Consider the following 17,665-nt stretch of genomic DNA (forward strand, 5'->3'; position numbering starts at 1 on the left):
AAACATGGTTTTAATTCCTTAAACAAAGGTTCATCATCCATGTGGAAAATTATACTGCTGACTTTTCAAACTGGCTAAACTGGTGATAAACTGAGGACCATCATTTGGGGTACTCCTTTTCAGAAATTTGCACTCCAAACTATTAGGTAGTCTTCTCTCCAATTTATGCAAGACTCCATTCTCGTATGTCTTTTGTCCATTGATAGAAGCAGGGATTTCAATCAAAAAAAGCCACTAGAAAAATGTAGGTCTCACTGCTTCAGAAAGACTACTGATTACACCCCAATGTAATCAAATTTGAAGATCTTCCTATTGTTTTTTTTTTGGATTAAGTGAGGAATATGGAAGTACACTAAAGGAAAATAAATTTGAGGGCTAAAGGGGTAGAACAAGGGTCTGACCAGATTGCACTACAGACCGCGACATGGGATCAAGGGCAACAGCCTCTTCCTATCCCATAATGACTGTGACACTTCAGATTTGGCTACATGCAATCAATCTATTTTTAAGTTAAATGTTTGATGTTCGACAAGAAGGTGCCCACGTTGAACTCCAGGCGGTCAGAGCACGCTGTCCTATAATAAAGTAATTTTCACACTTTCTTACACAGGAGGTCCCTTTTGCACATAAAAACTGTCCAGGGAAAATCACTCATTGATTTCGATATAGAGCTTCAAAACTCTCAAGGTTTCTTCGGTCCCCAATTTTCAAACTCTTTTAGGATGTGTTTCTATACACCTATTTTATAATTGAGACATTCTGACACAGTGTTGCGCTGTTGAGGCAGTGGCATACAAAAGGTTCTCAAGTTGAGCAGCTGATTTGCCAACTCTATAGAAAATCCAAAGTATCAACAGCTAAATCTGGAGAAATAAATACATTTGATATATAATATACACACTTGATATATAATTTTCATTTTCAATATAGGGTCAACATACCTCTATGCTCCACACACTGGAACTATGATACAATGCTGAGTAAACCGTCCCAATTTTTTTAACGTCTTTTGTGTCCCACACGTAAAGACTATGATCACTATATACACATGACAACCACCGATTGGAAGGGTCAAATGCCAAAGCAATGGCATCAGGATATATGGCATCTGTCTTCTTGCTGAATAAATGGCTGAGGAGACATGATCATATTTAGAAATCATTCACTTCTGCTTCTTGGTGTCAAGTTCTAAGAACTTGATAGTAAAAAAGTGACTGCAGAAGTTTATTTCTTTTTACCTTGGTTCAATTCCAGCTGCCAGGTCCACTCCCAGATAATGAGGTTTAGGCAGATGTGTGATGAAGTGGAGGTTCACAGGGTTAAACAACTTCAATGTTCCATTGGAACAACCACAAAAGATGAAGTTCTCAGTTGCAGAAATGCAGTTCGCAGCAGAAGTCTGAAAGAAAAAAACAACAGAAAATTATGCTCAGTATACATCACTTTTCCTTTAAGTTGAGACCGCACTAAAATCAGAGATTTGTGTTTTTTAAGCCATTTAAAAAGAACAGTACCTTCAAATCCAACCACTTATCAAGCAGTCTTTTCTCATTGAACTGGCAGAGAAAACCAGAGCTTGTGATACAGAAGGTATTCCCTGCCATCTTCCCTTTACCACATGCTACTCCATAAAAAAAGTTGTTGTGCAGCTCACCCAACAATGCAGACCGTCCTATTAAGGGAACAGTAACATTTGCCTAGATTGGAAAACATACAGGTATTAAGTTCAGAGATGAGGAGAAAGGTGAAAAATTACACACGGAAACTATCACAGTGCATTGCTCAATTATAAATCTTGTCATTCTAAAACCAATCATCTTAAACTTAAAATTCATGGGTTCCCCAATTTTCCTGCACCACTTTATGTTGGGATGAGGAAAAGTATACTCTTGGTATCACACTCTCAACTAATCAATCAAGCAGAAAACAATAAGTTTGCCTACAGCACATAAGGAACAGACCAATTGGCCCTCAAACAAGTCATTTCATGAAAACAAAAAGGAAACAAATCAAGGCATCCATCACATGGAAATCTTTATTTGTGAGCATCTCACAGCTAGAGCAATTTAATCTATAAAGTAAACCATTCATTTTGTTGTACTAATACAGTTTGTTCTAAAGCAATTTTCATTACTGCAAAATTGTATTCGAAACCATGTTTGAAACTATTCTTAGAGAATGCACCTACCTTGCAAGCTTTGGATTCATTCAAATACCAGAACTTGACATGTCTGTTGCCAGCTGTGACAAAGAAATTGCTGTCTTCAGAGAATGAAACAGCTGTAACTTTACTGGAAACTTTATTTGATGCTACAATGGAGTTTTTCTGTCAAAACAAGCACATTTCTGTAAGTACTACTTCAAAGACATGTTTACAAAATCCATCTTATAATCTTCATCATTTATAACATAACGATCACAATAGTGAATAAGGCCAATGTAGCGAGTGATGAAGGAATTAGTACATCGAATACTAATGAGGCTCTGTCACTTATGATCCAAAGGGACTAGCCGGAGGATAGAAGAGATGTTATGTAATCCAGGGAAATCACAAAAGAGATGAAAAGCAAGAGCTAGAAATAAAAAATACTTGGCAGCTACTGACTTGCACCATTATTACTGACCATTACTAAATACAGTGTGCTGGATTCTCCGCAGCCCCGCGCCGAAATCGGCCCGAGAATCGGCATGATCGCTGAGTCCGCCACACAGCTGGGGGCCCAAAGACAGAGGCCCGTCCGGCAATCTTCCACTCCCGACCGGCCTTGCTGATGGCGTGGAACTAACTACCTATTGCCAGTCGGGATGCTGGCATGGCGGCTGCGGACTCGGTCCGCGGCCATCCTGGTGAGGGGCTGGGGGGCCTTATAGATGGCTGGGGAGTGCTTTTAGGTGCTCGGGCACGCGAACCGGGGGGGGGGGGGGGGGGGGGGGGGTGTTCCGCGGTCCGGATTCGCCATGGATCTCAGCGGGGCCGCTGGAAGACGCCACCGTGCACATGCGCAGACTCCAGACCACAAGTGCGGGGACCCATATCCGCAGCTAAAACGGGTCCCAGCTAGCCCCCTGCAGGACATTGAATTAGCTGTACTTTTTTTTTTTAAAACAGGAATCTCTGGAGTAAAGCCCCAGCGTTTTTATGCTGTCGTGGGGACATAGTCCCATTTTGAGAGAATCCAATCTATTGTTCTTCATAATTCTGCACAATTATGTTTGGAAGTTGAGCACCTGCGGATCTTCACATGCACTTTTCCCTGGAGTTTAAACCTTAGAATATAAATTTCTGACATGTCTTTCATGTCCAGGTTTGATTACATTTTGGTACAGAATGCAAAAGCAAAAACCGCTTCACTGCCCATGTTCGAACATCTCCCCATGTTCTTACCTTCCAATCCCAAACGTTCACAAGCTTGTCATGCTGGTAGCCCACTGATACAATATACTTCATGTTGGGAGAAAAGGACACACATGATATTCCATATTTGTGGCACTTTAATTCAGCCACTTGCACCTTGTCCGACACATCCCAGACTCGCACAGCAGGCATATGTCCACTCTATTTAAAAGAAAAGCTTTGTAAAGCACACAGCAGGAATCAACTAAACAGAATTTATTTCAGAATGCTATATTACCGGATTTAGAAGTCCCTGAACTAAAATTGGACATTTCATTTGTGTTGGGCCATCAAGATCTTTTTCTATTTATGATCTGTATATGACTACTTATTTTCAACCCTCTACCTCCAATACGTTTCAATCCCAAGTGATAAAAATAATTTAAAAATATTGTAGTGAGAGTCAAGTCTATTCGTATTTAGCTCCAACTTATCACTTCTCTGAAAACCTTGCTGACTTTGTTTTTTTTTAATAATTTTTATTGGAATGTTTTTACAGAAAATATAAAAATATAACAACAAGTATAGCAACAAGCAGTAATATGCAACTAACAGCCCCATAACACCCACAATTCCCCCCAAACCGTAACATCACATGTATCACACTCCCCCCACCCCCCCCCAAACAAGAGAACTTAACCATAAATTTAAATTAAATAAATCAAATTTAAATAAAATAAGCAAACATAATCAACGTCCCCCCCCCCCCCCCCCCCCCCCCGCCGGTTGCTGCTGCTACTGTCCCAGTACCCTATCGTTGAGCCAGAAAGTCGAGGAAAGGTTGCCACCGTTTAAAGAACCCTTGCACCGATCCTCTCAGGGCGAATTTGACCTTCTCAAGCTTAATGAAGCCCGCCATGTCATTGATCCAGGTCTCCACGCTTGGGGGCCTCGCGTCCTTCCATTGTAGCAAAATCCTTCGCCGGGCTACTAGGGACGCAAAGGCCAGCACACCGGCCTCTTTCGCCTCCTGCACTCCCGGCTCTACCCCAACCCCAAAGATCGCGAATCCCCATCCTGGCTTGACCCTGGATCCCACCACCCTTGACACCGTCCTCGCCACCCCCTTCCAGAACTCCTCCAATGCCCGGCATGCCCAGAACATATGGGCATGGTTCGCTGGACTCCCCGAGCACCTGACACACCTATCTTCACCCCTAAAGAACCTACTCATCCTCGTCCCAGTCATGTGGGCCCTATGCAGCACCTTGAATTGAATGAGGCTAAGCCGCGCACACGAGGAGGAATAATTTACCCTCTCCAGGGCATCAGCCCATGTCCCGTCTTCGATCTGTTCCCCCATTTCCCCCTCCCACTTGGTTTTCAGCTCCTCTACTGACGCCTCTTCCACCTTCTTCAACCTTGCTGACTTTGTGATGCCACTTACAGAAAGTGATCACATTTTTATTTGCTTTCCCGTTCACTATAGTAGTGTTTTCACCTTATTAAACAGTGACAGGTAATAATTTTTTCAGAATTTTATTTTCCATCTAAATGGAATCATAGAATTTACAGTGCAGGAGGAGGCCATTTGGCCCATCGAGTCTGCATGGGCTTAAAAAGAGCACCCTACTTAAGCCCACACCTCCACCCTATCCCCGTAATCCAGTAACCCCACCTCTCCTTTTTTGACACTAAAGGCAACATATCATGGCCAATCCACCAACCTGCGCATCTTTGGACTGTGGGAGGAAACCAAAGCACCTGGAGGAAACCCACGCAGACATGGTGAGAACGTGCAGACTCCACAGACAGTGACCCAAGCCAGGAATCGAACCTGGGACCCTGGAGCTGTGAAGCAACTGTGCTAACCACTGTGCTACCGTGCTGCCCAGTTGAGACTGGCCAGAAAAGCAGAAATACCATTGCAGATTTACATACAAAACAAAATGGTGCAGGAGTAAATATTTCATATGTCAAAAATAGGGAACATAGCCTCTCAAACATGCTCTACTATTCAATCTCACCGTGGATGATGTTCCACCTGAACTCCACTTTCCCTGCCAATCACCTGTATTCAATTCCCCAAGTGTGCAAACTTTAGAAAGCTATGGATTTTCATAGCATTTGAAAGATTCACAATTCTGCTGAAATTTCTAGAAAGGTTTCACAAATAGCAGATTTGATCATTTTTAATTATCAAAAAATGTGCTAAAAAAAATTACCCAAGGGATGTATGTCACACCCCTGCTCCCATTTCTTAAAATTACAGAAATTGTAAATTATGCAAGCAGTCATTTTAAAAACAGACTCACCTCCCCAGTAACCAAATATTTTCCATCTGGAGAGAATGCCAAGGCACTGACTGCTTTTCTAAATCAAAAAACAAGATTAGGAAATTAAGTGATTTACAGCGTCATTAGCAAGCTAGTGTTTCAAACAGAATTTTGAGTAAGCAACTACCCATTTCTTGTCGACATGATCAGAACATTTTGCCAACTTCCATGTGCAGGATATTTTGCATGGTCAGTGGTAGTTCACAAATATTAGCCTCAATTGGTATTAAAATGCCAACGTTATATTCCTCATTACAAGATCCTCCCAAAATCTACCATCAACAACTCGAGTACCAGTCCTTTCATCACCACCTGTAGCCTGCCATATGCCATTCCTGCCAGCTTTGGACAGCAACTGACCAGTATCATGCAAATGTTAAACTCACGTGACCATTATGTTCGTGAGGCATGGGGAATTTACCTTGGTCTGGACCTGGCTGATTCTCCAGTGGAGACACTGACAAACAAATGGTACAAAAACTGCACGCCTTGGAGTTCAACTTGGAATGGTCAAATTCAGTTTTGAATTTTAATGACAGTAAGCTGAAGTTTTATTGGGGGATATTTGCATTATGAAGACTCTTGCCCTTAACTTAAAATGAAACACATTTTATGTTGCAGTTTCAAGAGGGAACAGAGTCACTCACAGAATAACACTATATTTAAGATACAGCAAGAAAGCATAAACTCCACACGGTCACCCAAGGTCAGAATCGAACCTGGGTTCCTGGTGCTGTGAGGCAGCATGCTAACCACAGTGCCACCTATCTTTAAATATATATATTTTTTAATCAGATGCATCCATATTCATCCTATCTAGGTCATGCGTCATCTTCCCAAACTGTGAGCACAAAGAGGCAACAGGTGAACAATCTGCTGAAAACTTATTTTTTTCTAAGATAATTAAGGATGAGACCACCATAATTACTCAAGAAAAATCAGTAGACAAACTTATGTACCTACAATCAGGGAGAGCCCAAAGATCACAGATGTACAAGCTTACTTTTCATTTGTTCCGATATCCTTTCAAACAAGGGCTCCAAACTGATGTTGCCTTTATGTAAACAAAATTGAATTATTTGACAATCAATGTTGTGCTTAGGTTCCCTTACCTGGAGGCATTGAGGATGTGAGTCTGTTTATTTTTTGCGGGGTTACACAACACCACCACACACCTTTTAAAACAGAAAAAACAATGAGAACTCAGTTCTCGTACTACAGACAAAAAGACAAACTGATCAAATTTTTATTGTAACTACTCAGCCATCTGAGAGAACTACAAATGTTCTGAAAAGTAAAATACTGCAGTTGCTGGAATCTGAAAGAAAAACAGAAAATGCTGGAAAAGCTCAGTCTGGCAGAATCTGTGGAGACAGAAACAGTTAGCGGTGAGTCTGTATGACTCTTTCTTCAGAACTAAAGAGAGAGACTAATGTGTTGGATACTGTATTAGAGGAGGTTAACAGCTAGAACAGAGCAATGTTGCCATAGTCCCAGATGACCATAGGTTGCTTTCCCCTTTTAAGTGGGAGAGCTGACTGGTGGCGATTTAACCCGAGGGTCAACACACCTCAGGCAGGGGCGAGGTTGAAATGACAGGGGCCACCATGAATAACCTCAGCCGGTACGGGAATTGAACACGCACTGTTGGCCTCGCTCTGCTTCATGAACCAGCTGTCCAGTCAACTGAGCTAATCTGGCCCCTCAAACAGAACAGAGTAGAACAGGCATTGTCAAACTCGGGGACGTGACCGGTGGGTGGGTATCGGGAGGGCACAGCGCAGTCTGGTGCGGCACTCCCGATCGCGCATATCTGCTCGTAACAGCCTCAGCAGCTGGTTGTTAATAACGCCGGCTACAAGCGGCCTTCAAAATGGCCACGAACATGTAAAGAAAACGCAGCCGCATTTTTTTTGCGCATGCGAGCCGATGATCGATCACGCATGTGCAGTTTGGCTGCTTTTTTTTTTAAAACGGTCGCAGCTTTTTGTTTTACAAGTTTGGGGGGGTTTTATTAATTTAATTTTAATTTTTTTATTTATTTTATTTTTATCTTTTTTTTTTACAAGTTTTATTTGGTAAAATTTTACAGGAAAAAAAATTGCAGAACTTTGGACAGATGGAGACTCCATACTTTCAGACACCGCAAGGCTTCACCTTCATCCAACAGGTTCCATTGGAGGAGCGTGTACACGGGCCAAAGGGACCCAAAGCCATTTTCTCCATTTTTGTCAGCAGCAAACAAGGTAAGATAAAATGGTGGGTCCCGAAGGTTGGCCGGTTGGTAAAAATGGGTCCCTGGAAAAATGTCTGAAGAACACTGGAGTAAGTCAGTGACTGGAGGCAGCTAGGATAGATTGCAACAATGTGTAGTCAGAAGACAGAGAAGTATTAATGACGAAGTGCTAGTAGTTACAAAATGTGTTAATGGGAGACAAGCCACAGATGGCCCAGTGGTGGAGGTTTTTTTCTCGCTTAGAGACAAAAAATGTTTGAATATATAAAAAAGTCAAGGCAGAGTGGCGGCATGGTGGCACAGTGGAAAGCACTGTACTCCGAATGCCAGTGACTCAGGTTCAATTCCAGCATTGGGTGACTGCGTGGAGTTTGTACTTTCTCCCCATGTCTGTGGAGGTTTCCTCTGGGTGCTCCGGTTTCCTCCCACAGTCCGAAGATGCTCAGTTAGGTAGATTGGTCATGTTAAATCGCTCCTTTGCATCCAAAGGTTAGGTGGGGTTACGGGGATCGGGCCTTGGAAGGGTGTTCTATTGGAGGGTCTGTGCAACTCTATTCATTTCCCCAAAGTACTGACTTGGTTTATCAAATAAAAGATTGCGGAGAATTAATTTTTCACCTAATAAAAATGACTTATCTTCAACTCAGCTGAGATGACTCAATTGTTAGTAAACATTGATTTCTAGTCTAGGTTCACAATCAGAGGATCCCCCGTGGCATTGCTCACAGGTCAGAAAAAAGGATATTGGCGGTCACTGTGTTCTTTGCAAAATCTTGGATAAAGAGATCAGGCTGGCTTGATTTCTTATTACTGACAATTGACAGGCAAATGCAGGTTAGAGATCTTACAACTATTATGCAAATATTGTTACATCTTTTTACCCATTGAAAAATTGATACCCAATGTGCATGCATAAATGGAGGCAAAAAAAATACATTGTGACTTAATAAGTTTTCATATTTGTTTTTGGGATGTAAGCATCAACTGTCCACCCCTAACTGCCGGAGTCCTTCTTGAACTACTGCAGTACTTATGACATAGATCTATCCACAGTATTATTAAGGTGGACATTCCATGATTTTGACCCAGCAACAATGAAGAAAATGCTGTCAAAGTGCGCCGGTAGTAGAGGGAGTGAATGTTTAAGATAGTGAGTGAAGTGCTAATCAACCAGGCTGCTGCATCTTGAAAGGTGCACAGGCTTTAGGGAGTCCGAAAATGAGTTAAATGCTGCAGAATATCTCGCCTCAGAATTGCCCTTGTAGCCACAGTATGGCAGGTCACATTACATTTCTGGTCAATAGCAACTTAGGATGTTGATAGCAGGGTTAGTAATGATAGCAATGCCATTGAATGTCATGGGGAGCTGGTTAGATTCACTCTTACATACTAATTAGGAGTATGCCAATCGGTATTGTGAGACTGCTCTGCCATTCAATGAGCTTGTGATTGATCACACTGAACAGAGTGTGGCCTTAAAAAGGGCAAACTGCACTTGCACGAAAGTGCATCATTTAACTGATCATGAGCAATATGAAAAATCAGAGTTGTCACATATATCTCTGGAGTGTCAATATGTCATTAAGATTGTAACCCCCACCAACCCAGAAAACCTTCCACCCCTCTTGCTCATCAAGAATCTACCTTTGCCTTAAAAATATTCAACGGCTCACTGCCTTTTGAGGATGCAAATTCCAAAGACTCTCAGCCTGAAGGAGAAAAGATTTCTCACCTGTAAAATGTAATCTCTTTTTTGTTTGAAAATTGGCCCTTAATACTAGATTTTCCCACAAGAGGAGAAATTCTCTCCAGATCGACCCTGTCAAGACCCCTCAGTAGGTTGCCCACACAGCTGCGGGCACAGACTGCTCCATAGGAGTTGCGAATGGTACTGAACACATATCAAATCTTCAGCAAACATTCCTACTCCGACTTAATGTTGAAGGGAAACTAGTTGGACCTGATAACACTGAACAGAGTAAGGCCTTAAAAAGGGCAAACTGTATTGCAAGGAAGTGCATCATCCAATTGATCATGAGCAATATGAAAGATCAGAGTTGTCACATGTATCTCTGGAGTGTCAATATGTCATTAAGTTTGACAGATAAGAGACAGTCAACCATAAACCAAGACTTCAAAGTTTACACAAGTTTTAAAAATAGATGAGAAGTAACCTGATTACAGCAAAATAGAACTTGCTTTTAATCTGTTCGTATGAACAGTGAAACGTATTTGAGAAGTTTTCTGTACAATACAAAACCAGTGCAGGCCCCATGAGGCAAAAGTTCCACTCATGCAGTTGAACAATCATATCACAGAATTGTCACGGCACACGTGGTGGCCATTTGGCCCATCAAATAACTTAGTGCCGTAGTCCTACCTTTTGCTCATACCCTTTCACATAGTTTCTAGTCAAATAATCATATAATGCCCTCTCAATTGGACCTGCCTCCATCACACTTTCAGGTAGTGTATTCCAGATCCAAACCACTTGTGTGAAAAAGTTTTTTCTCACACTGCATTTGCAAATCATTTTAAATCTGTGTACTCTCATTTTGCCCCTTTTAAAAGCAGAAGCAGTCCCCCCCCCCCCCCCCCCCACCCCGAATCTACTTTGTCCAGCCCCATGATTTTCAACATCTCTGTCAAATCTCCACTGAACCTTCATCTCTCCAAGGAGAACTGTCCCAAAATCCCCAATTTAGCCTTATAACTAAAGTTTCCCATCACTGGAACCATTCTTGTAAACATCTTCTGGACTCTCTCCAACTCGTTCATAACCTCCCGATAGTGTGGCGCCCAGAACCCGACACAACACGCCAGCTGAGGTCTAGCTAGTGTCTTGTGTAACCGTCTTGCTCTTGTAATATATGCCCCTACTATTAAAGCCCAGGATATTGTATGCTTTATTAACTGCTCTCTCCACCTGTCCTGCCACCTTCAATGATCTATGCACAAATGCACCCATGTCCCTTGCTGCTCTTGTACCTCCTTAGAATCATTTCCCTTATTTTATATCAATCCATTTTCTTCCTACCAAAATACATCACCTTACAGTTCTCTGCATTGAACTTCACCTGCCACCTATCTGCCCACTCTACCAGCATGTCTAGAAGTTCTACACGGTCCTCTTCATATTTACAATACTTCCAAGTTTTGTGTCATCTGCAAACTTTCAAATTGTTGACTTCATTGATTTAACTCAATTAAAATCATGATCAACAAAGTGACAGTATTGAAGACGCTAGCAACAGCGCCGCTCCCGACGGCCCTGGGGAGATACTCGGAGTCTGGTAGTAATAGCTTTGTTGAGAATTTGCAGTTTCGCCAGCACTTCGGGTTGGGAACATGGTCAATGGAAGTGACGATTCAGGGGAACCACAGATTCCTGCCAGGGAAGTGGGATGGAAATTTTCGGAGGTGGGAGGAGAAAGGAATTAGGACACTAAAAAATTTGTTTCTTGGGGGTCAGTTTCCAGGATTGAAGGAGCTGGGAGCAAAGTATGGGCAGGAGCAGGGGGAAATATTTAGATACATGCAGGTTCGAGACTGCCAGAAGAGAGATACAGAGCTTCCAAGTAGAGCCAGCTTCCATAATTCTGGAGGAGGTGCTGACGACAGGGGGACTGGAGAAGGGGGTAGTATCGGTGGATTACAGGGCTATTTTGGAAGAAGACGCCGGTGGAAGAGATCAAGGCAAAGTGGGAAGAAAAGTTGGGAGAGGATATGGAGGGGGGATTCTGGTGTGAGGTGCTCTGGAGGGTGAACGCCTCCACCTCATGTGAGAGGTTGGGGCTGATACAGCTGAAGGTGGTGTACAGAGGAAACCTTACACAGATGAGGATGAGTCGGCTCAAACCACGTTCGTATGTTTTGGTCCTGTCCAAAACTGCAGGATCTCTGGAAGGAAGTTTTTAGGGTAATCTCTAAAGTGGTGCATGTGAAACTGGACCCGGGCCCTCGGGAGGCCATATTCGGGATGTCGAACTAGCCGGGGTTGGAAACGGGTCCGGAGGCAGATGTTGTAGCCTTTGCCTCGTATAAGGTATCAGGTGTTAGTGAGGCCGCACCTGGAGTATTGTGTTCCGTTTTGGTATCCTTACCGGAGAAAGGACGTACTGGCGCTGGAGCGTATGCAGAGGAGATTCACTAGGTTAATCCCAGATCTGAAGAGGTTGGATTACGAGGAAAGGTTGAGTAGCATACATAATTATGATGGGAATAGATAGGATAGATGCGGGCAGGTTGTTTCCACAGGCAGGTGAAAGCAGAACTAGGGGGCATAACCTCAAAATAAGAGGAAGTAGATTTAGGACTGAATTTAGGAGAAACCTCTTCACCCAAAGGGTTGTGAATCTATCGAATTCCTTGCCCAGTGAAGCTGTTGAGGCTCCTTCATTAAATGTTTTCAAGATAAAGATAGATAGTTTTTTTGAAGAATAAAGGGATTAAGGGTTATAGTGTTCGGGTTGGAAAGTGGAGCTGAGTCCACAAAAGATCAGCCATGATCTCATTGAATAGCGGAGTAGGCTCGAGGGGCCAGATGGCCTACTCCTGCTCCTAGTTCTTATGATCGCCCGAAGGCGGATTCTGTTAGGGTGAAGATCAACCTCTCACCCTGTGCCCTGGCATGGGACCTGCTGGAATTCTTGACGCTTGAAAAGGTCAAATTTGAACTGAGGGGAAGGATGGAGGGGTTCTACAATTCATGGGCGTTATTCATTATGCACTTTCAAGAATTGGGTTACATCTAACATTGGGTGGGTGGGTGGGGGGGGGGGGGGTAGAAGAGAGAGAGAGAGAGAGAGAGAGAGAGAGAGATAGAGAGACTGTATGTGTTAATGGTGGCTGTGGATTATTCCGGATTCCTTTTTGTCATTTGTTTATGTTAACATGCAGGCTAATGTTTGGGGGTTCGGTGGCAGGATGGGATCGTTGTTACTGATATGGGGATTGACATTGCATTTGTTACTGATTATTGTTTATTGTTGGGTAAATTTGGGAGAAAATGTGAAAGGGGAGAATAAAAATATTTGTAAATAAAAACAAAGTGACAGTAACAAAGTGGAACAAATCCAAGAAAAGGCAGATATCTTGCAGATAGAGCATCGAAAAGCTATAAAGGGAGACAAAGAAAGTGAGGTGACGCACAAACCAGAATATCCAAGATAATGGTACACTTTATTTTATTATTGCAGTGAGACTGAAGTCGAATGTGGGTCCTCAATCCTTTACCTGTTATTGTATCTTTGATTACAAACAAAGCCACAATTGTAAAATCTGGTTGAATTTTTTTGACAAGGTTACAGGAAGCATCTCTACACATTTCTCCAAATCATCAAATGCATTTAATACATACAGATACACGAGAGGTGATCAAAATCAAATGTACACACATACATAGGCTGCAAGTTGCAGGCAGCAAGTTGCAGGCAGAAAGATACATGAAACATACTAAGTGGAAGTTAACACATTCGGTGGGGGAGGGAAAAGAGAAAAAAAAGTGGAAATAGTAAGCAAACAAGAATAATTTGCAAAAAAAAAGCCGCTATACAAGATATTTATTAAATAGTGTTGCTTGGTTACACATATCAAGCAGACTTTTCACAGCACTACTTCATTTTGGAAACAGAGTAACTCTTTATCACACACAATGTCTGGATTCAGTGGTTATACATACCAAAAATCAAACTGAGCTTCCTCATAATTACCGGGAATGATCAAAATAGACACAGCTGTGTCTATCCAGTTATTAAGCAGCAACTAGATAGACCTCGCCTATATTAGAATGCTTTCAGATTAAAACTGCACGGCTGCATGTTATATTAAAACAATAATCAAAATTAATTTTAAACAGTTAATAAATTCCTCTGCACTTTCAAAATGAGGTTAATTAAAAAAACAATGCAAGGGGAGATTGGAAGGCAAGTAGTTTTGGCAAATGGGTTGCAAGACAGTCAATCAAGATTGTACAAAATAATGGCAGGACGGGGATGGCGCAGTGGATAGCATTGTGGCCTCACGGCACCGAGGTCCCAGATTCAATCCCGGCTCTGGGTCACTGTCCGTGTGGAGTTTGCACATTCTCCCTGTGTTGCGTGGGTTTCGCCCCCACAACCCAAAGATGTGCAGGTTAGGTAGATTGGCCATGCTAAATTGCCACTTAAAAAATGAATTGGGTACTCCAAATCTTTTAAAAATAAGACTGAACAAAAATGAGTCACCCTTTAAAGTGATAATATTTGTGAACTAATAAAAGCAAAATTCTGCAGTTGTTGGGCTCTAAAAGAAACAGAAAATGTTGGAAATGATGAGGTCAGGCAGCCTCAGTGGAGATAAATTGATTTAACATATCTGGTGATGATCCAAAATGTTAACCTTGTTTCTCTCTCCACAGATGTTGCCTGGTCAACTGCTTATTTCCAGTATTTTTTGTTCATCATTAAAATTAGAAGTTTACTGACATTTAGAGAGAAAAAAAAACTTGCACTTCATGGCAAAATGTTTTTAAAGCTGCACATTAAAACGCTTACACAAATCTTTCAATTTAGTTACTAATACTTTGGCAAAGGACTTATCGAAACATTGGACCACCCATTTACTTGTTTCAAATTGTTGGCAATAGAAGTTGAATTATTCTGTTCATGTTTCAACACAGGGAAATTTAAAGCGAATGCCAAACCCTTCCATTGGCCAGATGAATAAAATCATGTAAACCTTAAACTATTTCCAGCCCATTAAAACTATACATCTCTTACTTGGCACTACAATTTTCTACATTTATTTGTTTCTATTTATTTTTTCCCCTCACTCTAGCCCCCTCAAGAGCACTTCATTAGTACATATTTATTTACATGGAATTAGTGCCACAGAACACAAATTCAGAAATGGGATTATACTTTGTAGTAACTATGTAGTTATGCTATAGTATGCACTGATTCAAGGAATTTCAGATCTACAGCAATACAAACAAATTCTGCTCCTATGTCTTATTGTATTCATCTGATATTCATCTGCTCCGTCTAGTACATGGCACTGATAGTAATCTTGAGATCATTACCGTGGAGATCCTACTTTTCAACTTTACTTCCTAACTCCCTATATTCTGCTTTAGCACCTCCTTTTTTTAAACCTCTGCCATTTGTATCAATGTTTACCACTGGCTGTTCATCCTCCCCCTTCTTTACAACAAAGGTAGCTGGAACAGTGTTAAGTGGCAACCATAAGACAAAATACATTTACTTGGTATACTGATAGCATTTTGTATCCTGTATCATTCACTTAAATGCGTAAATACTTGAGAACAAATATTGCTTTCTGTGTTTCTAACCCTAGCTACATACAATGGGAAAATGTCCTGCGAAGCAGAGGTTCTGGTATCTGAAAATAACATCACATTGTTAGGCATTTCCTAACCAGCTTCTAAAAGACAGTGTCAGCCACCCAATAGAAATCTGTACCATTAATGCTGACATAGTTTCTTCTATACTACAGCAATAGAAATAGCAACAAATGCAGAAAATAAAGCCAAACAGTACAGAAAGTTATACATTAGGTACCAGTTTAAAATGGATCTCAGCAAACCCAATCTGCTGCATCAACTGCTGATCATACAAATTCTTAGACATTAATCCCTCAATACCCGGGGTTTCCTAATGTCACTTACCCTGCTGGATATGCCACTAGTCCTGTGGTTAAATCACAGGCTAAACTACTGCTGCTAGAAGCTGTAATTCCAATGACTTTGTCCAGAGTAGTCTGAAAAGAGAAATAATTTAAGAATAAATTAGAAGGCACTCAATGGGTCAGCTAAATAGTTATTCAAAGTACAACAGAAAAACCAGGAAGCTACACGAGCGTAATTGAATTGCACTGCATCTCACTCATAACCAGAGGTTTTTTTTCTACCAAGGCTTCCCCACCCAATCCCCAAGATTGCACACAAAATCAAAAATATTGGTTTACAGGACTCGAAATTGAGACCACTGCCTAGAAAGGCAAAGATTCTGGAGCAGAGGTTGTACAAGGCAAAAAGAAATCTCCCAAGAAAATAACGGCTTATTGTATTAAAACTCTGGTTGCTTTGTTAATAATAATAATAATCTTTTATTGTCACAAGTATGAAGTTACTGTGAAAAGCCCCTACAATGCACATGATCTACAATTTGAAGAGGGCAAAACAGAAGTAACTACTTTCTAATCCCATCATTCCAGCTGAAAACAAGCTTGATGAAGACCTCAAATAAATTGGAGGAGAGGCCTGCTGCCCTGTTCAATAAGATCATGGCTTTTCTGATTCTGGCCTGATCTTCACTTCTCGACCTAATAATAATAACCTTTATTGTCACAAGTAGGCTTACATTAACACTGCAATGAAGTTACTGTGAAAAGCTCCTAGTCGCCAAACTCTGGAGCCTGTTCGGGTACACGAAGGGAGAATTCAGACTGTCCAAATTACTTAACAGCACGTCTTTCGGGACTTGTGGGAGAAAACCAGATCACTCAGAGGAACCCCACACAGACATGGAGAACGTGCAGATTCTGCATAGACAGTGACCCAAACTGGGAATGAACCTGGGACCCTGGCACTGTGAAGCAACAGAATCAGAAGGTAACCACTGTGCTACCATGCCTGCCCCCATAACCCTGAGCTCCACTATAGATTAAAAATCTGTTCAACTCAGACTTGATTATATTCAGTGACCCAACCCCTACTACTCAGACTAGTAGAATGCCAAAGATTAACAGCCCTCACGAAAATAAATTGCTCCTCAACCTCCATCTTAAATACTGTTCTCCAAGTTGTAGATTCTCCCAAAATGGAAAATCCTCTCAGCATTGATGCACTGTCAAGCTCCCTCAGAATCATACATGTTTCAGAAAGATTACTGCCCAAACTTCCCTCAAGGCAACCAACCCCCTTCAGCCCAGGAATCATCCAATACAAGAATACCAATACCTCACCAATGCCACTCACAGTGGTAGCAAGACCTACCTACTTTTGACCCCCTGCAATAAAGGCCAATATTCCATTTGCATTCCTAATTACTTGTCAAATCTGCATGACAACTTTATGATGCACATACACGGACACCTCGATCCCTCTGTACCACAGCATTCTGCAGTCTGTTTAAATAATATACTACATTTCTATTTTTCCTGCACATTTTCCCACATCACGTTCCACCTGCCAAATATTAGTCCATTCACTGTGACCATTTGCAGACCCTGACCTCCTTGGAACTTGCCTTTTCACCTATCCTTACATCAGCAAAATTGGCTCATAGGTACATATATACATAGAAGATAGGAGCAGGGGGAGGCCTTTTGGCCCTTCTAGCCTGCTCCGCCATTCATCACGATCATGGCTGAAGATCCAACTCTCTTGCTTTCTCCCATACTCCCCAAGTACTATATTCAGTCGCCTCTTGAATATATTCAAAGTTTTAGCATCTACTTCATAGAACATTACAGCGCAGTACGGGCCCTTCGACCCTCGATGTTGCGCCGACCTGTGACACCATCTGAAGCCTATCTGACCTACACTATTCCATTTTCATCCATATGTCTATTCAGTGACCACTTAAATGCCCTTAAAGTTGGCGAGTCTACTACTGTTGCAGGCAGGGCGTTCCACACCCCTACTACTCTCTGAGTAAAGAAACTGCCTCTGACATCTGTCCTATATCTACCACCCCTCAATTTAAAGCTATGTCCCCTCGTGTTGGTCATCACCATCCGAGGAAAAAGACTCTCACT

At 41.8% G+C, this 17,665-nt stretch overlaps 1 protein-coding gene across 1 annotated transcript in view; it reads right to left on the bottom strand.

The window, feature by feature from the left end:
• LOC119957790 (mitogen-activated protein kinase-binding protein 1-like) overlaps window positions 1-17,665 on the bottom strand; it is a 107,880-nt gene that overhangs the window by 65,500 nt on the left and 24,715 nt on the right. Inside the window, exons 2-9 of the mRNA XM_038785880.1 lie at window positions 15,573-15,664; window positions 6,783-6,845; window positions 5,650-5,707; window positions 3,386-3,556; window positions 2,189-2,326; window positions 1,515-1,697; window positions 1,239-1,399; window positions 942-1,131 (exon numbers count right to left, since the gene is read on the bottom strand). Coding sequence (XP_038641808.1) covers window positions 942-1,131; window positions 1,239-1,399; window positions 1,515-1,697; window positions 2,189-2,326; window positions 3,386-3,556; window positions 5,650-5,707; window positions 6,783-6,845; window positions 15,573-15,664 — 1,056 coding nt within the window. The remainder of the gene's footprint in view (window positions 1-941; window positions 1,132-1,238; window positions 1,400-1,514; window positions 1,698-2,188; window positions 2,327-3,385; window positions 3,557-5,649; window positions 5,708-6,782; window positions 6,846-15,572; window positions 15,665-17,665) is intronic.

The sequence above is a fragment of the Scyliorhinus canicula genome, chromosome 27, assembly GCF_902713615.1.
Source record: "Scyliorhinus canicula chromosome 27, sScyCan1.1, whole genome shotgun sequence".
Classification (NCBI taxonomy): Eukaryota; Metazoa; Chordata; class Chondrichthyes; order Carcharhiniformes; family Scyliorhinidae; genus Scyliorhinus; species Scyliorhinus canicula.